This window comes from Dermacentor variabilis, chromosome 3 (assembly GCF_050947875.1).
Source record: "Dermacentor variabilis isolate Ectoservices chromosome 3, ASM5094787v1, whole genome shotgun sequence".
Classification (NCBI taxonomy): domain Eukaryota; kingdom Metazoa; phylum Arthropoda; class Arachnida; order Ixodida; family Ixodidae; genus Dermacentor; species Dermacentor variabilis.
This window is the reverse complement of record NC_134570.1, coordinates 74,241,496-74,262,594: the sequence shown is the minus strand read 5'-3', so window position 1 is coordinate 74,262,594 and position 21,099 is coordinate 74,241,496. Positions and strand designations below refer to the sequence as shown.

The 21,099-nt window shown below is 42.4% G+C and overlaps 2 protein-coding genes across 13 annotated transcripts in view; one reads left to right on the top strand and one right to left on the bottom strand.

The window, feature by feature from the left end:
- LOC142575875 (beta-1,4-N-acetylgalactosaminyltransferase bre-4-like) overlaps window positions 1-21,099 on the bottom strand; it is a 132,445-nt gene that overhangs the window by 92,061 nt on the left and 19,285 nt on the right. The window lies entirely within an intron of this gene.
- On the top strand, window positions 1,108-10,273 carry LOC142575874 (uncharacterized). The gene is made up of 5 exons (XM_075685611.1): window positions 1,108-1,220; window positions 3,488-3,630; window positions 4,594-4,662; window positions 5,715-5,795; window positions 8,115-10,273. Exons 2-5 carry the CDS (start codon window positions 3,582-3,584, stop codon window positions 8,225-8,227), a joined length of 312 nt encoding a protein of 103 aa, XP_075541726.1. The 5' UTR covers window positions 1,108-1,220; window positions 3,488-3,581; the 3' UTR covers window positions 8,228-10,273.

Sequence of the window (21,099 nt, the reverse complement as noted above, 5' to 3'; positions counted from 1 at the left end):
AACCTGAGGATATTTACAGCGTCGCCAGTGAAAGGGACCGCGGGCGTTTTTGCGTTTCGCCCCCATCGAAATGCGGCCTCCGCGGCAGAGATTTGATACCACAGCCTCGTGCTTAGCAGCGCAACGCCAAAACCGCTAACGAGATCTCACATTCTTGACTGAACTATTCCTCAGTATTTTTGAAAATTACAGCCCGCACATGTTAAAGCCAATGACATTCACAGCGCATAGGCTTCATCCTAAATCTTCTCTGCCAATTAAACAGGGTCTCCCAACTATCACGCGCAAAGATTTAAAGATATGCAAATGCCACGTAGCCGGATAGAACCGATGTAATGTTGTTTGCCGTCGCTTGGAGTAACATTATTTTTGCATTCCACCTAATTAAATAATTAGTCGTACTTATTTAATCAGGTTCCCAATTAATAACATTAGATGGAAAGTGTCCATGACAAAATTGTAGAGCAACATGAGAACCTCCCGATACAGCTTTCTTTTGCCCAATACGTGCCACATAAAGGTGCTTTTCCAAGCGGAAAGAAGACCGCGAATACACGCAAGAATGCCGCTCGACCGGACGTATAGAGCCATTTTGTGTGTATTCTGTGATATGTCAAAAAATTCAACACCATGGCTAGCACTTGATGTGTCCAAGCCATACACTCTAAAAACTAGGAAGGGTATCGCAGGAGTGAAGCTGCCGGTTCACTCTTCAAAGCGTCGTTTTACTCTCGCAAAATGTCGAGGAGAGTGAAATGCATTGTTCACTCTGTCACCAAGGAGAGAGTGAAATGTGCTTTTCACTCTCCCCTTCAGAGCTAGAGAGTGAAAAGACTCTTGCGACAATAGAAAAGAGAGACTCTTGCGGCAATAGAAAACAAAACGTAGCGTAATCTTCTGCTTCAACTGTAGGTGGCTGGCCCCGAACATGGCAATGTATCATTCATGCACGCTGAGCAAAGAACACATCGTTTTGCTTCTAAGAGAACAGGCCGCCGCAGTTCAAAGGAACGCGTAGCGAGCGCTCTACTTTTTCACTCGGAGTGGCTCCACCGCGCGCGCGCGCGCTCAAGATCGCGAAACAACACAGCACCGGAGACAGGTGACCCGTCCAGCGAGCAAAGGCCAGCCGAGGGAGATCGTGTGTTAGCCATCTCGCGTCGCCACGAAAACACGACAGTCGTTCGTCATGCCTTGGATATAACAACAAATCCTCCACGGTAAGTGAATTCTAACTTAGGTGCACATTCTCCGTATATGTCATGCTATCGCCAGGAAGTCGTCGCTGCGCTTAGCCGACGCGATTGACAAAGGACTAGGCGTACGCGCTGTCTCTAGATGTCAATCTAAAAAGCCAGTCGTCGCGATAACTGCATGTGATTTTATCACTTTGCCGTTGTCCGTAAGAGCTTTAAAAATCGCAAACGCTGCCAGAACTATGGTATGTTCAATAAGACGCCAGGCGAGAGGACGCTTAAAATGGTTGGTTCACCAGCCCGTGATTCCGAGCCTATGCGGAGCGTGATTAGCGTGCGTTTTGTGTGTTTGAATTTATTCAGTTTGGCAGTCTACTGTGTACGGAACGCTGTTGAACTAAGGAATCACATAACAGAAGGCGTCATTTTGCTGGCAGCATGCTTTTTTTTTTATAAATAAACCGCGCGCTTGACGGTGTCTCGCGCAGGTGGAATCTGCGACCACTGAAGTTACGTGCAGCACCAGTGCTAGTTAGAAACTTTGTCGCAGGCATTCAGCTGCATGCTGCAAGAGGTCAGTTGGGCGCGTTATCTTGAACTTACTGAAAACGCATGAGGAATCCATGTTTTATGCTGAAAAAATATAAACCCCATATAAGCGATCTTGCGCGCGGCAGCTACAAGCGACGCGACGGAGATGGCTGTCGCGTTCGCTCGTCGCCTACAAGTCGTACTCCGTGCGAGCGACGATTTTGAGCGACGCCTCCCCGGTGTTGCCGGCATGAGGGCTGCAGTCACGCGTGACGCGTGCTTTAGTAATTTACGTTGATGTATTTTACTATAAAAAGTAGCATAAAATATTTCCGGAGGTCTTGCAGTACGTTCTTATCCTTGCACGTATAAAAATTGAATCATTTGCTCGTTCCGCGCGAGAATCGGTAGTATTTGAGCGATGTATGTACATCCAGTTCCGGCTTCGCGCTATTGGCTAGTCGCTCATAGCACTTCTGGGCGACGAGCGACGATTTCTAGATTTCCAGAACCGAGCCATCTGTTCAAGCGACGGCCCGTTTTGTCGCTCGAAGCCGTCGCTCGTCGCCGTCGCGCACTAAATCGCTCTCACAGTGTTTATCCCTAAGACTGAACTGTTTTTGCTCATGTTGAAATGGTGTGATTATAGGTCTGGTTTTGTCTCCTGTTGCGGTTTTCGTGCACGGTGCGAAACTGAAAGGATGCTTATGTCTACGAACTCGGTGAATTGTCAAGCAGCTAGTTACGCATCGGCATCGAATATAACGGCTGCTGTGTGGAATTACAATTGCAGGGGCGCTTTGCATACGCTTATTGTTTTGGACATGCCTGTGCATTTGCTAATATGAGTTGGCGTGTCAGAGTTATGTCATATGAACAGCTAAATCAGCCTTCCTCTGGGGGTTACAAGCGTAATGTGTGCATTTTGCTATAGCATGGCAGATCAAGATGTGTTTATCGCTTGAATATTTTTAGTAGAGAAATAAAATATCAAAATAAAATGTTGCTTTAATTCCGTGTTACCAGTCTGTCGTACACAGAACAATAGGTTGGTGTAATAAACTAATAACTGCGGTTTAACTGCAACTTTCACATGCCTACAAGAATCTAAAATGCTAGATTTCAAACTGCAGCAGTAGTCGTGTCTGTCAAAAATGAACTCCACTGCGCACCTCATGCATGAAAATAAGTTCATGCCTTTTAGTAAGCTTAGATGCAGGCCGCAGTGAACTTGTTAGTATTGAAATGTGGGTAAGCTTGCCATAACAAGCCTTGTTGCCCTTTTTTATAGGCACATCCATATATCCATTGAGCTGAAGGGCAATATTTTCATCCCTACTGAGCATCATGTTTGCAGCTATGATCCTCAAATTATGGCTTCAGCAGTGGCACAACCAGGGATGGTGCGGGGGAGGTGGGGCACACTGGGCACTTGCTTAAGATGTGTCACAAGTGCTGTTTGCGATACACCAGACTCATGACAGACCTATGACGTCTGAAAATGACCAATATTCTATTCATTAGCAGGAGTATTCTAACATTCATGAAAAACAAGGATGAACTGTTGTTTATTTGTTTTTTTGCTTAAATCTAAAAATTGAAGTTAGTTTAGCAGTTGACTGTTGCAGTCATTTGGATGTTTTGCATGCATTTTACTAGGAAGACTAAGAGCTAAGACTTTTTATTGCCATGGCCTTGACTTTCTTGATGTTGTTTTGCACCATGCCCTTGTGTTGACTTTTGCATACGATATTTTTCAGGCACCCGCTTTATATAACGCAAGAAGGCAGCTGCAAGGACACGAGGATGTGAAAGAGCCAGTGCAGCGCGACTTCACGTAGTGCAGAGGAGCCAATGCCAAAAAATCAAAATACATTGGCATGTTATTTGGACAAGAAAACTAGTATGTGGGTATATCGGGTGTACCATTTGACCAAATGTCAACAAAATCAAGATACAGTATGTTACACGAAGATGAAACTTCTCACGTGCTCCAGGCAGTCATCTTAACATGGTATATTTATGTAATGTCTCTGATTGGAAAGTCAAATCAAGTATGCTCTCTGGAGACAAACACACAGCAGCAAGTGTCATTGAACAGTTAAAAATGTGTTTTAAGAAAGCTGATTAGTTCTGAGAAGTGACTGCTTTTTGTCTTGCCTCTCAACAAATATATCCATGTGATAAAAAAATAGTGATACAATGAAATTGCATATTTGCTTAGCGACATGATACATACTTGCAATGAGCACGATGCCTGTGTTTACTATAAAAAGCAACAGCCCATGCTTGGTTAGGTTAGGCCCACTACAACATGCAGGCATGGGTGATTGGTGCTTTTTTTTATTTCTGTGTCGTGAGGTTTATTGACGTGCGTATAGGTGCAGTGGCACGCAGTATGGCTAGTACAAAAGGGGGGGGGGGGCAGATATATGTAGCTCACTGTACACGACACAGGGCAAAGGAAATCCGTGTTCAGCAACTATGTTAAATGCCATGTACGTAAATTTTACAACGCTACTCGTTCGAAGCGCGCACAGGTGCATATTGAAGAAAAGTTTCCAGGGTAGATAATTTAGTTCGTGATTTACACTAATTTTGCTCTAACCACGAAACATAATAATTTGAATATACTGCACGGAAAAACCTAGAGCGAATTAAATTGTGTCAGCTTCGTGTGTATACATATAGTCTTTCCTATGCATTAGGTTTTTTGCGTAATGCATTAACACTTGACAGCCTATCTTATGATGTGTACTCTGTTTACATTACAGTTCTTTATTAGTTTACTCGTTTGTTTTGCGACTGATGAAATGCCGGCATATATATATTTTCAACATTTGACATAACCCTGTATGTTTTGCAGGGACAACCCAGGATGTGCATTTCTCAGCACCCAGTCAACTGCCAAAAGTGACTCAAACACAGGCCACCAGTAAGTCGACATCAGTTGCAATTTCACATTATGCAGTTGGCGGCTGCCTTGTACAGAGGCTTTTTTTTTTAATGAGATGGTGATGTCGTTCTAATGTACATTTTGACCACAAAGGTGCGATCATGTCTCACAGAGGCATATATGGTTGCTATTCTCTGCGAGGGACGTGTTCTAGTGTTTGTGAAGCATTTGTGTTTGGCAGTATTGTCGCCCAATGAGTCGGATATAAACACTAACTCGCTACTGCCGGCAAGTAGTTGCGAGAAACGCATTATGACGCTGTAAAGTTATTTCATTAATTCGAAGGAAAGTTTTGCAGCAGGAAAAAAGGTTGCTATTCCAGGTAAACATGTCTTTTTCTCACAGGTTATTTAGCCAAACTGTGGATGCATGAAATTCGTGACTTATGAATAGATTTTAATTTATTTAGTAATGCTTCTAAAAGAGACTAGAAATAGCATGTGACTACCTCTGCAATCAGCAGACCATACATTTACAGTCATAAGTGGCAGTTCCATGCAGTCTCGCATTTTATATAACCTTTCCTTTCAGCAACATGGGAACTGGTGGCTGCGTTTTCAGAAGGAGAAGTGTACTTGACACTGTATGTGTATGTGTGAATTCGGTTTTCTTTGTATGTGTCGGCTCACTGACAAACGGTGCAAAAATATGTTGTACCATGAGCCTGACGACGCCTTCTGCTGGTAGAAATGCGGCACTTCGTATTTTATAGTACTGCATGACATTTAAATCAAAGCTACCACATAAAATGATCAAGAAAACTAACCGCTGTTATAGCTGTTTTCCTCAAAGAACGCTTGTCCTTTATGGGCTGTGTTAATCTGAGCTCTCCACCAATGTTTCAGTAGTATTATCCCTTAGTGAGTGAGAGATTGGGGGCAATTAATCGTGTTAGTGTTTAAGTGGTGTCCTAATTATGTGCATTTGTTCCAACAAAGTTGTCTAGATTACTTTATTGTGTAGTGTAAAGCTTATGAAACCATCAGCAACTACTGAGTTGCTAACACGCATATGGATTTGTCACTATACAGGTGGAACTCGGCTGTACCACTGCAGTGCTGCGGAAATTGCCTTCACCAGCGGCTTTGCAACAGCTGTTTCGCAGCATGTCAGTATGTGTTAATTTATAATTATGTTGGGATGGGCTAGTATTATGGACCACTGCTACTCTGTATTGTGACAGATCCATATGATAAGGGATGTAATGGGCACAGCGAAAGCCTTTGAATTTTTTACTATGGTACATAAACAGGCTCTCCTTTTCGTCACTGGAGCAGGAGAGAAGGGCATGCAGGCATTCCTGAATGTACATATATTTCAAAACATGAGAGAGGCATATATATACACACACACACACACAATTAAACTAAAGGCAGGGACGTTCCATCTTTCATCTTGAATTGAATTGTGCAGCGCAAAAATACAACACAGACCACAGAGAAGCACACATGTTAACAGGTTTGATACACACGTTAGTTCAACAGATTTGATGCTTCAAGTGTGCTATTTTACACAAGGGGGAAGGGAAAGGGGAGATAATCTGAAAAAAAAAGTGGAGTGGAAAAAAAGGAATCGTGCCAAAAAGCATGAGAAGCATCGCGCAGCCAGGATCACCAGCAGGACATCTAAAAAGCACTCTGATAAAATTACATACAGGACAACCTTACGTATAGTTTGTTTCAATCAACTCAGATCACATGCAGCCATTACTGCAATCATGTTGTTTCCTTATGTCATATGGGGGAATGATGTGGGCCCAAAAAACTGTTTAGAGCTGAAGGATTATGTTCCATTCTACCCTCATTGCCTGCTTTTTTATCATATTGTTATCAGCTGCTTATGTTAGGGACAAAATGTAAGAGTACGAACTGTTTCCCGATTCGCCATTCCACACAACATGTCTTTGTGACTATATGTACATGCAGATGATCCATAGTTGAAAAATATTCAGTACAGAAGAATCTCATTACAAGATGCACTTGGTTGTAAGAGACATCTGAAAATGGTTTGGTTGGTTTTCCGATGTTTGCCACGTTAACAACACTGTATACAAGAGACACATTTGTTACTAAGGATGACTTTTTAAGTATTCACTACTTCGAAGGGACACAACCCAGACACATTCACTTTGTGCACCTTGTGTGCTCCGAAGGGCGTAAAGATCACGCAATCCTTACACAAGTCAATCGCGCATGTCTCTTTTAGCATGAACCAGAAAAGGAGGGCAACGAGGACAGTGCAGGGCAGAAAGTGTCGGCAGTTGAAGCTGACGAGCGTCTAAGAGCACCTCAAAGGTACTGCGAGCAACAAGGCTTGCAAAGTGAAGCGCTTAAATTCCAGAAGTTGGGAAGGAAGCTAACACAATCTACAGTCACTAAAAAGCTGGGAATGTCTTCTTTAAAGGGCCCCTAAACCACCGAGGTTGAAATTTAGTTGCGGTGTTGCAGTTCTACACAATAAGGCAATGAACAGGTAGCCACGAGAATTTTTCGAAACGGTGCAGTAATAGTGGAGCTACGTGTGTTTGATTATCGAAAAGTAGTCCCCACTCATTTTACTCTTTTATCTGGTACACGCCATATGGACAATATCGTCTTTTCCTTGCCTAGTACACCTCCAAATGTTACGGGACAGGCCAACACCAACGAGCTCTGTTGCTGCCGCGCTGGCCCGTCGTCCTGCGAGGGGTGGCGCTAATACAACGGAACTGTATGGTGACTCGTGTTGAAGAGCCTCATAGGGAGACCCTTCTGTTGGCATTTCTGTTCTTTGCCCCCATTGGCTGCCCACAATAGCATCGCGCGCAACGCGGCGAGGAAGAAGGAGTGTGTGTATTTGCTTGCAGGCCTTGCCGGCAGTCGTACACTTTCGTTCGACCAATCGACAGCACCGGAAACTGGTGACATCATCAGAGACAGCCTGGTGACGTCAGGAAAAACTGGGGGGTGCAGGATAGGTCCAGAGAGGCGCACGGGGTCATTTTCTTCATATTGTGGTGCTCCGGCAGTGCTACGCACTCTGGCATTTGGCTTCGTCGATCGTGACGGCATTCTGATTTCGATACGCGTGTTTACTTGAAATGTTCAAAAAATGTCGAGAAGTGGTTTAGGGGCCCTTTAGGCCACCCTGAGCATTTATTCCTTCAGATATATCAAAACATACTTTAGTGATGATGCATAATAAAGTGATCTAGTCTGGCTCCTCAGTGTCTCAAAATTTTTGGTTTCGAGAAACATGTTTCCCGTGCCTCTTGAATATCTTCTGATGAGGCTTTACTGTAATATACACAAACAATTGTGTAACTCCTCCTGCAAGTATTATTCATTAAGCCCGGTTACTTATGTGCAAAGCTTGTGGTTAAGTCTTGATGTCCGTACTTTTTAGAGCTATGTTTATTAATTCATGCTGTTCTTATTGGTTCTTCGATGCAGGAGACAATGCCTACGAAATTATTGGCCCTGATCATGAGAGCCCTCAAGGGGCAAACAACATCTCTGTTGCAGAAGTGAGCCCGATACCACTTGGAAGTTACCATGACAGATGACACGGCAGCAATAGATACAGAGACTGCCATGTCTACTGCAGCTGCAACAGTGTACGAGGCAAGCAGCAGCGCGTCAGCATCAGCAGCAGTGTCAGAAGGAACCACACCAGGCCTGGTAGAGCAACATGTGTGCTATCACTGACTTTTTTTGTAGTGGATACAACTCATTTGCTCAACATACAAAAGCTTTTCACCACGACTGTGAGCCAGTGTTATTGTGGAGCAAGTACAAGACTAAGTTAGGTGTTATAACACAGTGCAAGCATCACTTTAATATATGCAAATGCAAACATATTACAGTTGTTGCCTCCCCAGCCAGCCCACATAGTGACAACAATGTGGAACACATGGTGGGACACACCTCTCCCCCATTACAAGATAGTAGAGACTGTCAGTGTTGTTGCTAGATTGACTGGTCTTTGTAGGCAACTAGAAGGACAACACAGGTGTCATAAGATTGTTGTTGATGTTGTTGTTGAAGAGGTAAAAAAGAAGTTTGATGGGAGCTGAAGTGCCAACTGATATTGAGCAAATCAAAAGCAACCACCTGAGAAAGCAACACTATCAAAATTTGGGTATCTATGTGCCGCCAACTCTGGTAAGAATGGCATAGGACAGAAGTGTGATGAAAATCACACAGACACTGCTGTTGCATCACTGGCCACAGTGAGCAGCGACTTGTAGGGCAAGAGAGTCAACTGAAACTAACATTATGATATAGTGTCATGATCCCATGTGACCACTTTTCAAGGTATTTTGCAAGATACAGCTCAACCTCCAGAAACGAGACTGCAACTTGTCTGTAAAAAAGCTTTCACAAAAAATTATTCATAACACTATTAACATAGCAGTATCTTTTTTTTTTGTGTCGGTTCGAGGTTCCCGGCTCTCCATTAATGCAAAAATTGAGGAAAAAAAGAACATGTCGTACTTGCACCTTTTTAACAAGTACGAGGGGGACAGAACTTTTCTAGTCATGCATCTTCATCATACTATCAAGTTTTTAAATGCCTTTTATAATTATTATTACCAGTTATATCTGAGTGCATTGTATGCATGTAGCAGGTGTAAAATCAGGTCAGTTGGATCAGATGCCTTATCTGCAAGCGAGCCCTATATTCAAGAAATTTGAATTAAAATAGTTACGTTAGAGACGCAGTCTTTCAGCACTTTATTGCCTGTGGTTTAAGCATTGCTCAATACTTTTGTGGGTGGCAACTTCAACCGGCACAGCACTGCGCTTTGCCACAGTCACATTTGTCTTCAAAGCGGTTTTTACCATTTGTGTTGATCTGTTTGTGTATGCATAGAGCAAGTTTTTAATTTATATTTTCCTGCATTCATGTGCTTGCACTAAGCTTGTATAAGGCAGTTACAAAATGTGCGTCACTATAACGAACTGTTCTGTTGAGCTTACACTTGCAAATAATCGTGTTCAGATGGCCGCACTTCTATGCGGGTGCACCGCTAGCTTTGTGTATGTTCTCATGTTTGTATAAAGCTTATATAAGCTAGTTAGAAAATGTATGTCACTAAGCATTGTGATATTCTTTAAAGAACTGCTTGGTTGGTTTTACACTTGTGAATTAGTATTGAGGCGGTGGTATTCCCATGTATGCCCACTGCTAGCTTTCTGTGTCCTCACGTGTTTGTATTAAGTTTCTACAAGGGAGTTACAGCATGTACGTCACTAAGCGCTGTGATATTTTTTAAAGAACTGCTTTGTTGGTTTTACACCTGTGAGTAATAGTACTCGGGTGGCACTAGTCATGTGTAGGTACACAGGGACCATTTGTATACATTATGCTCATGTAAACCAGTTACAAAGTGTATGTCACTAATTACTGTGATATTTGTTGAATTGCTGTGATGGTTTTACACATGTGAATAATAGTGGTCAGGACACAGTACTTGCGGTGTATAGTTGAATTTCTACACTGCCAAGACATGGGCTGTATACGTACCAAAAGAAATGTATGTCATTATATTGTTGTGATTATTACTGTTTGGATTTTATTAAACTGTAATAAAATTGTTTCTTGTATCTATTGAGGTATGGCAATTTGTCATGCAACCAAACTGAGGACCTGAACTTGTGCATACAAATAAACAGCTAATTTAAGAGTATACTGCTCATATTCTGCTAAACCAGTTTAACAAATCTTGTACTACAATGCTGGAAAAATGACAGAGCTGACTCGGATGTACAGAAAAAGTTCTGCACTGGCTGAAGGACTGCCCCACACTGGAGATCGTAATGTTGCGTTTATTGGAGTAGAACAGAAAGTGCACTTCTATTAAAAATGCGACAGTCGGTGCAGAAACATAAGGCAGACGAGCGGATGTGGCACATTTTTTTCAGGGCCCTCCATGCCTACTACTGCATTTCTAGTCTTCCTGTGCTCTGCATATAAGCCCCTGTTCAGCCAAGGTTTTTACTCCATGACAGTTGTTCTACTGGGTTCGTAGCAATATTGAAGAAAAAAATTCAATGGTTTTCAAGGACTTTCGAGGCCCCGACACAGTAACTTCAAGGACCTCGTGCAATGTGTGTAGTAGTTTGGACAGGCAATAACTTGTTCAAGAACACCGTTAACTTTAATGCAAACAAAAGAAAAGAAAACAAATCGCATTTCAGCGATTTCAAACATTTGAAAGACTGCTAATTTGCCTTTCACCGCCCACCACTAAACGCACACAAGGAAGCATTTCAAGAAAGCGCTCAAAGTTTTTCTGCAATAGCACAATTAACTACTTGGACCTGCAACATTTGCAGTTTTTGAATACTGTTTGGTTTGACAGTGTATGTGATGTCATCTGTTGCCTCAGCTTTTTTCACCATCAAATAAGCAATAGTCATTTCTAATTTCTTTTTATTGTGTCTGTCGCTCTCAATTTACTCTTCACGGCTTCTCTTCGAATGCCTCAACTGTTGAGCTTCCTGCTTCTGCTCCTCCAAGCACATTTGTCGCCGGTTCCATGTGCTTAAAACTGGTATCTGCAGCTCCTTTGTAATTTCAACTTTAAGGATGTCGCTTTCCTTCTATTACCTCCAGAGATAATTTTCTGTGACATGCGAAAGAGTGTCACAGAAGGAAAAAAAAGCGCTTGGCAATGTCTGCTAAGTCTAGCCAAGTGTACAAGTTTAAGGACTTTCCAATACTTCTAAAAATTCAAGGGTTTTCAATGCCTTGAAAAATGGCATTTTGAAATAAAGGATTTTCAAGGATCGCTACAAACCCTGGATTCTAGAACCTAAATAATTTTGCAAGCTTATTTTGGCATGGAGTTAGGAAATTCATGCTTTCTAGCTAACGCTGCACTATCTCTGTACAGTGAAGCCACGAGAGCGCAACTATATTGGAGTAAAGAAAAATACTGAAAGCTTTTAATACCACTCTTCTTTTTTTCTATGGAGCTTCGTAATGCCTAGTTAAGTTTACGAATGTGCCTGGTTTTGGCGGGCGTTTCTTCGACATTTTCTGGAAGAAGCAGATGTCTAGCCCCCGTATTCAGAAATGTATCTTAATACAAAGCTCATGCTTGACTTGATATAAACGACGCCTGGTGCGAACGTCCCCGAAGACGCTCACTGCCTTTCTTTTGGTGCGTTCACGACTTGCGTCGTTTAGATCAAGTCAAGCATGGGCTTCAAGTTATGATGCATTTCTGCATATGGGGGTAAGCGTGCACAATTCCGGGCAACGCACTGTGACATTGACACTGAGAGAAAACGGGGAAAACAGAGTTAACCACTTATGCTCCTAAACTTTCGCGTACCTGTGGTGTGCGTGTATCGTGGAAGAAGAAACAGCGCAAACACAAGGACGAAAAAAAGCATCAACCACACCAGCGCTTCGTGGTGTGGCATGTTTTTGCGTCGTCCTTGTGTTGCGCTGTTTCTTCTAAAATGCTCAACCAACTAGCCGGCAAGTCCATCCTGTGCATATATAAATTGAACACACGCATGAGTGTAGATGGTCTTCGAAGCTTTTAGAACGAGCACTGCCACAGGATACGAGCAGTGCACGCGTAACAAGTGGACACATTAGTCATTTAAACATGCGTGCCAATGCATTTGACGCGGCTATCGGCATAAGCAGTCTCCAAATGCTGGAATGCATGCGCTTCAAAACGCTAACGATCCGCTGCTAATGCAGGACAACAGCTCACAGCGGACTGAACCAAACTCCAAACTAATGCACTTGAAAAGAACGCCTACACGGCAGCGTGAGGCACGTCGAAATGCCTGGTACTGGCGTCGCAGTTGCTCACCAGTATACGCGCGAATTAAATTCACATACGTGGATGGTTGGCGCAATACTTTGTATCCGCGTATTTTGGAGAACATGGACTGGAGAAGCACTCGATCATGAGCTGAACGGCACATTTGTTATTTTCCTGCGGTGACGACAAGCCGTGAATAGTTCTCACGTTGTCGTCTACGTTGTCTTCCTTCGTTAGTTGTAGCAAGGAATGGAAATGATGCAAACGCACACGTATTCCAGTACACAACAGCACAGCACACTGCAGAGAAACCCCACCCACCGCAGCCGATTCATCAAATACGTTTGGTATATATATAACCTCTAAAGGAACACGACTGGGCGTAGCGGCACTGTGGTGTAATGGTTATGATGTGTGTTTTGAATTGTACAAATGCGAGTGTACGCGGGTTCGAATTCACATGATGTATAGAGCATTGTGATTCTTGATAAGTATGTGATTCCCTTGACAATTGTGTTCTGATTAGATTGTGTGACTCCTGATTGTGAAATTTGCGAAGATATTTGCAGATTAAGTGTTAATTCGCTTTTTTTTCTCCTCAGTGGCGTTCGTGACGCATACGCATAGGCCGCTTCAGAGCAGTCACGCCTCACGGTAGGCAGCAAATAGCCAGGAAAAAATGACTTTAAAATCCTGCATAACTTTGCTCACGCCTATTCTGAAAGCCGCTTGGAATCGGACCAGTGTCTCTGAGGAGCCGCTTACGGAACAGTATATCAGCGGCCCTAATTTGATCTGATTTCCTGCCTGCATGCGTGACCAGGGCTTGGCTAAGAGGGTATTGCGAAGAGTACTAGCACTCTGTTCTGAAGGAGTACAAGCACTCTGTTTGGGGGAGTAGAAGTACTCGGTCTGGCGGTGTACTATCAACCCTGCGGGGAGAGTATTAGCACTCTGCGGAAGAGTACTAGCACTCCCTGTGGGAAGAGTATTATCACTCTGCGGAAGAGTACTAGCAATCCCTTGCGGTGGAGTAACAAAACTCTGTCAGGAGGAGTTGACCTACTCTCTCTCAAAGAGGGTCGATCTACTCTCGAAAAGAGAGTGAAATATGGGACAAGCAGCTACTCCCTCAAAGAGAGTGCCCGGCACTCCCTTACTTTTTAGAGTGTACGCTTCTAGCCATTCTGAAGACAACTGCTTAGAAGAAGTGTCAGTATTGTGAAGGCATTGCCAGGGAGGATCCAGGGCAGGCTCAACAAAGGAGGAGGGGGGAGCGGCTTACCAATACAAAGAGTGAACGGGGGGGGGGGTTGAAGTGGTCAATTTCGTAAGCGCGGAAGTTGCCCGCATGGTTCGGGAAAGCTCAGGGGATAGTTGCGTTGATAGGACCTATAAAAGTCCTTGTAGCGTAATCATTATCACAAGCAAGTTGAACGCGCCGAAACCTATTCTTCATAGATTTCCTACGCGCATTTCCAAGCGTACACGTTGGCCGGTCGAAATAGGGCTCCATATTGATAGCAAGCTGCGACTTGCAGCCAGCTAAGGGGGCACGAAATTTATTATGTACATAAAGAGCAAGTAAAAAAAATAAAATGTTGGCTGTTATAGAAACATAGCTGTGCGTTAAAATTGTTTTAAAGTGAAAATATATATACTTGAGAAAAGATCAGATAACTTTATTCAAGAACAGCGCCTGCAGCACAGGTGGCGCCGCATGCAACGGTGCCAACAGCATCGCTTCGCGCTCTTTTTACCGATTTTGAAACTTCCGGCAGCGGTGGCGGCGGCGGTTCGTTCGTGCTGTTCGCTTGCTTAATGTAGACAGTATTAGTTTCACGTACGTAAAGGCTTTGCATATGTAGAGCTCTTGCGTGTGAGCAGTGCGCCTGCGCAGAACGCAAAAAGTTTGCGTAAGCCTAACGGACGTACGTGAGACTCAAAAGTTTGCATGCGTTCCTTGCGCACATAGAGAGCTCCGCGCGGAGGTCTCGCGAGATCTCGAGAAAGCGAGAGCATCATTGCAATATGGCAACCAAACACGCCGACAAGGTAGTTCCGCGCCTTCGTTTTTCTAAAAACGACTTGGATTTGTTGCGAGACGTAATGGACGGCAAATCCTTCGAGGTATAGCACTTCTAGGCATCGCGAAGCTCCGATCGGCACAAGAACACACTTTTACGTGTTTTGCGCGCCAATCCAACTCGATTGGCGTGGCTTTGATTTGTCTTGGACGTAAATGGCTAGAGCAGTGTTTATACCTGGCGATAGATGGCGATACATGATCGCTTTTAGCGTGCGTCGCGTACGTGTAGCTAAAAGCGTTTCAGGTGCAGTGCGCGTATGGTACGTACATCTCTCACGTTTGCGTGCGTGAAGTCTCTGCGTACGTGTAACTAAAACTCTCTAGTGATATGAGTTTTTGAGTGGAGAATCTCGGATCGTGTTTGCAAGAACTGCAGCAACAGCACCGCTTTACGTGTATTTAGGTTCGGTAAAAGATTTTATTACATGATCGAAGGATTCCTAATTTGGTGGAAATTATGTTGCACAATTTGAACGGCACGAACGTCAGTGAACGTTTCGGATTGTCGCAGTCATGCAGTTATCTACGAAGTTTGTTAGCAGCATTTTTTTTTCAATCGTCTGGTTGCAACTTGAATATGGTACTGGCTTTGAGGCTAGGACGGAAGCTGTGTATTTCCGTTACAGACTCGATATGCGGTTGTGATATTTATTTAGCCATACCTTACAGGCTCTTATAGTTGTTGTGTAGGGAGGGAGAGTACAATAAAATATTACAACATACAATAATTCGAATACGTACGTGAATACACATATCAAAAACACAAGATGCGAAACGCGCTAATATACAGTAATATAGTGCTACAATATGTACAAAGAGCAAACCGAATGGTTTTAAACGCGACAGCTCATTCAAGAATATATCTCACACAGTAAAAGATAATCAGTTGAATTGCTGAGCGAGCGGGACATAATTAGGCTATGTCAAAGCAGCATGCAACGTATGTTTGCACATTAATAACGGGAAAGGCAATGAAAAAAGTAATAGCTCATGTAGATTTTGAAAAATGCATTTTTAGAAGAAACTGGAAGCTATCTTTGTTTTTCTCATAAGCTATCTGTTAGGAAGATCGTTCCAAAGGCGAGCTCCTCTTGGAAGAGCAGAGTAGTTAAACTCTTTAGTCTTTACGCAGGTGCGCATGAAGTTGAACCGATTGTACAACTGTCGCGACCTGTAATGAGGAGCTTCAAGAGACAGAACTGATGGCGCTGTATTATGGACGTATTTATGAAATAATGATATCGGGGCTATATCACGATGATCATGCAAGGGCGGGCTGTAGAGAGGGGTCATTTTAATTTCTGTGATGATTTTGTTATACGCATAACAACTTGAAATAAAACGCGCAGCCCTATTCTGAATAGACTCGAGTTTTTCGATCAAATATTTCTGATGGGGAGACCAGACGAATGCATCATATTCAAGCTGAAGTCGAACGAATGTTGGGCAAGCTTGTTTACGAATATCTTTAGTAGAATTGTGTAACTTGCGGTGTATGTACCCTAATGATCCCGAAGAATTGGTGCATACGAATCCACAAAATGAATGAATCAATGAATGAAATTAATGAAAAAACCACCTCGGCCAAACATTTCTTCTATAATGTTCACTTTCCGAAACTGCTCAAGTCTAACCCCCGTAAATTCTGGTCTTTCAAATCTCCTGGCTCTTTTTCATCCACATCTTTTAATATCAACAACAGTGTTGTTGACGATCCATTAGAGAATTCAGAAGCGTTTAATACACTTTTTCAGTCAGTATTCGCCTCGGATGATTCCAATCTTTCAACACTTACAGCTAACGATTCTTGTGGAAGTGATGATATCAACAATAGCCTAGAAGGGGTTTTGAATCTCGTACTAAACTTAGATACTAAAAAACCAGCCGGCCCTGATGGAATTCCGAATTCCTTTTTAGTACGATTGTCGCTATGGACATCTAGATATCTGTTCATTATATGTCAGATGTCCCTTAATAGCGGCGTTGTGCCTTCTTCCTTGAAAAGAGCTAAAGTGCTACCTTTATATAAATCTGGTGACAGACAGCACTTATCTAACTATAGGCCTATTTCTTCAATTCCAACCTCATATAAAATACTATAACACATAATCTATAAGCACATAATAATGTTCCTTGAAAAGAATAACCTATTGAACAGCTTTCAGCAAGGCTTATTCAAGCCCGGTTTTAGCACTGTAACGCAACTTACGGAATTCACTCATGAGCTTTCCCATTACATCGACTCAGGTAATCAGATTCACACCATTTTCATTTAATTTAGCAAATCTTTCGACACTGTAGTACACGCTGAATTGCTTTTGAAACTCCATAATATTGTAAATAGCCCTCAGTTAGTGTCTTGGATTGACACTTTCCTTTCTTTTCGTTCCCAATTCGTATGCTATGATTCTGCGGATTCGTCTGTAGTCGACGTCACCTCAGGGGTCCCTTGGCCCTGTACTATTATTATTGATCATTAGCGATCTTCCAGACCATGTTACTTCAAAATACGCCTCTGTGCAGATGATTGTGTTATGTCCAGCCCAGTTGACTCACTCGCGGATCATCAGCGCCTTAAAGATGCCTTTATCTTATGACTGGTGTGCTACCTGGAAAATGCGCATCAATTTTGATAAAATTGTTATAATGTATTTTACTAACAGACACATGCCCGTATGTTTTGCTTATATATGCAACAGTGTACCACTAACACAATTTTTCAATACAAATATTTCGGCGTAATTTTTACACCCACCTTGTCTTGGTCCAAACATATCGATTACAGTTGTAGTAAAGCGTTAAAAAACTTGGTTACATTGGCCGGACTTTGTCTGATGCTCCGAGGGACACTAAATTAGTAGCACACAAAACACTGATTCGCCCAATTTGAGAATATGCTTCCTCCGTATGGAACCCATATAAACAATGTGAAATTAATTGTATTGAATCGGTCCAGAGGAAAGCTATTGGTTTTGTTTACCGTCGCTTCGACCGAGACTTTTCACCATCAACTGCTCTTGCGGAATTAAACCTCGAGATTCTTTCTAGACAGCGGCACATAGAATCGCTGAAGATTTTCTCTTCTTACAAGAGCTCTCTTTGTCACCTATCAGATCCCTCCCTTTTAACGCCTGCTTCCCCGACTTCAACTAGAGCTTATCCCGCCTCTAATATCAGACCACTCCATCCAAGCACTAACACTTTCAAATACAGTTTTTTCCCCCGCATGATTGAAAAGTGGAATTTGTTACCTGCCGAAGTTCGTTTGTTACTGATTTCTAAATATTTAAATGCTATTGCTGGTGTATAGTTCCTTTACGTTGTTATATTTCTATGTTCCTGTTTCTGCATATCATAATTAGTTTTACTCGCATGTACACCTACTGCTGTCATAGCCCTAATGGGCTGCAGTATGTATAAATTAATAAATAAAATAAAAATGTGCGTTGACCACAAAAGAGTCGAAGTTAGGTTAACACTAAGATATTTATATTGAGTATCATGTAAAATTCTCATGCTATATATGTGCTAAAAGAACGTACAATCAGTAGGCTTGCGGCTAAAACAGATAATTTTACACATTCAAACATTAAGCTACATTAACCAAGTCTTCCGCCAAAGAGCAATATGGTCTAGATCTTTTTGGAAGATATTATCATCATCGGCACGCGTGATGGAACGATAAAGAATGCAGTGTTCCGAAAAAATGCACCCGTGCGAAGATATGTTATTGGGTAAGTCATTGATGTGTATTACAAATAGTAACGGCCTGAGAACGCTGCCTTGTGGTACACCTGAAGCAACGTGTGAAAGAAGAGAGCAAAATTATTAACTGCTGTGAATTGCTGACGATCAGACCGGAAACTGAAAATCCATGTCTGTGTAAGATAACCTAATTTAAGAGGAGATAATTTCAGAATCAAACGGCAATCTCCTACGAGGTCGAGGGGTTTTGAAAAGTCTAGAAAAGCACAATGAGTTTGTAGATCCTCGTCCATGTTAGTACATAAATCAGTTGTTAATTCGAATAATTGTGTAGCTTTATTCTACAGCGTAGCTTTTTACTATTGCGTAGGTTTATACTATAGGTTTAGTCGATTCTACCAAGTTTCTCTGCACCTTCCGCACCCATTACAGGAGCACTACCCCTACGCCTTTGATCCACCGAGGCACAGTGGTGCGCCCTGCATCCCCGTGCTCGAGTGCAGAGGGTGTAAGGCAAGGTGCCTCCACGGTGTAGCGCACCCTAAAACCTTGAGGTGAGTGGGCGCGCCGCAAGTGGCACCACCTGCACTTTTCCATTCGTGGTGCTGTGCAATGAGTCGTACACACCTTATAATCATTGCTGCGCACCGCATTAAATCATGATCGCGTAAATAACACGCGCAGGCTGCGACTACATATGAATAATAGGCGAAACCACAAAAATATTGCATAAAAGCCGCCTCAGCACTGTTCGTTGACCTTCCTTCCAAATCGGGAAATAACGGCTAATGGCCCCACATTTCGCTCATGGAAGTGTGTCCACTCCACTATTACGCATGAAGGCAATGCAAATAATATAAACGGCACGCAGCAAAAGGTAACGGTTGCCTGCTGCTGAGGCCTCTTTCGCACGATGATGCGTGTAAAGAGCAGCAGCTTATAATACTGTTTCAAGAGACGCCAAATGGAGTGAAACAAAATCATCAGCAGCTCATCAGCATACATGCGCAGCATATATGAAAATCGAACTTTTAAAGTGGTTCAAAAATCTGACGGGGTCTGCATGCTATTTTGAGTGCAAAGAAATTATCACCTTTACACATTAGCCAAAGGAAATTGTCAATGTGAAGGTTAGGAAATTTAGTACTATGCGACTCTGTTCAATGCTTCTCTGTGAAATGTGAAAAATCCTATATGCAAATCCTGGTGAACCTTAAGCTACTCTTGCGGTGTATTGTTTTGGTTGAATGCATATAGTTTATTTTTTAGAAAATCGTTTAAGATACCCTAACCGTCAGTTGGCCTTCATCTGTTTTTTCTGAATGGTTATTTTCTTCACTAACCCGTGTCACGGTCAAGACAGTTATGTCGCTTGCAGTATTGCCAGAGAGTAGTGCAAAGTCAATGTAGTGTGCTTTCTTTCGAGCATATTAATCTTCTATTTTCGGAGCACCTGTCCTCACGTAGAGATCACATTTAAAATTCTGTGTAAGCTATCACCGTTTTTTATTGAATTCTATTTTCCTCATTGCAAGAGGAAAGCACTAAATGAAGCTATTCATAACTGTGATTGATTGTGACCTTACGGTTAATTTGGCTGCAGAGAGATAGCAATGACAATTTCAGACAGGGAACAAGGCTAAAAAAGATTAATTTTGTTTGTCGAATAGCGAGCTATCATATTTGAACTGTTTTTTTGACATCAGCAAGTACAGCTTATGGTTATTTATAGGCAATGCGCTATTATTCTGCTATTCTTTTGCTATTATTATGCTATTCTAATTTAGATAGTTCTTTGCGCTACCTGCATCAGCTGATCATTGTCGGCTGAATTTCCAAGGCTGCGAGTAACGACCCAACGTGAGATAACATGCTGACACACTCTATCACTACAGTGGCAGACCGGGTAACAAAACTGCTGCTTGGGCGTCATCTGTGACTCAGAGGTGTGATACATTTTATAACCGTAAATACATAGAATTCTTACTGCGTTTTCTGACATATATGAAAGTGAGCTATACTTGCATTTATTGGTGAGGAACCTCTTGCATATTTATTTAGTTAGCTTTAAGTCTGAACTCTAGCGTGCCAAATTGCGATGTTTAAATGCTGCCTTTCTCTCTTAAATTTTACTATATGTAATGTAATTCTCGCAGTAGAACGCCGATGATAAATAAGACTGTTTGTCGCTGTTTGTGTTTACGAGAGAGTACTTTTTTTTTAGTATACCACAAAATTATTGTCTCGTTTTTATGCCAAGAATAGGTAGCTGTCAACTCAGTAAGTATGCTATGGAGCCTCAAGTAGTTGTCTAATATTACAGAAGTATTATGAATTAATTATTACGTTTCAGTGCGACAGCTCAAACAGCGAAGTGTAATGTGGCTTTGGACGTGAAACACAAGTCTATTCATGCCACCAGTACTCGATGTGGCGGTCTCATGGTACCTGACACAACTGACGCGTACACACACACACTATTACCACGCTGCGACAACAGAGATTATTTCAACACTCAACAGGATAATAGGGAAGTGAGCCATCCTGCATTTTAAAAAAAAGCGCACAATTAGAAGGAACAATTTGACGTCTTTTAGTGACGATGTCATTATATCCCCATCACCTACTGTACTGAGCCAACTGGCTCGTGCTTGAGTTGTATATGACATCGCTGAATTCCAACTATAGTTTCGGTGATATGAATAGCCTCCTGCATCACTTCTAAAATAGTGCTGCACTTGGAGTACAATGTAATCTAGGTGCATAAAACGTGATGTAATAATTATTTCTGGTGCTCAAGGAACTGAGGTTTCATGTCATAATTGTGGGGTCAGCAATATGCTAAGAAAGC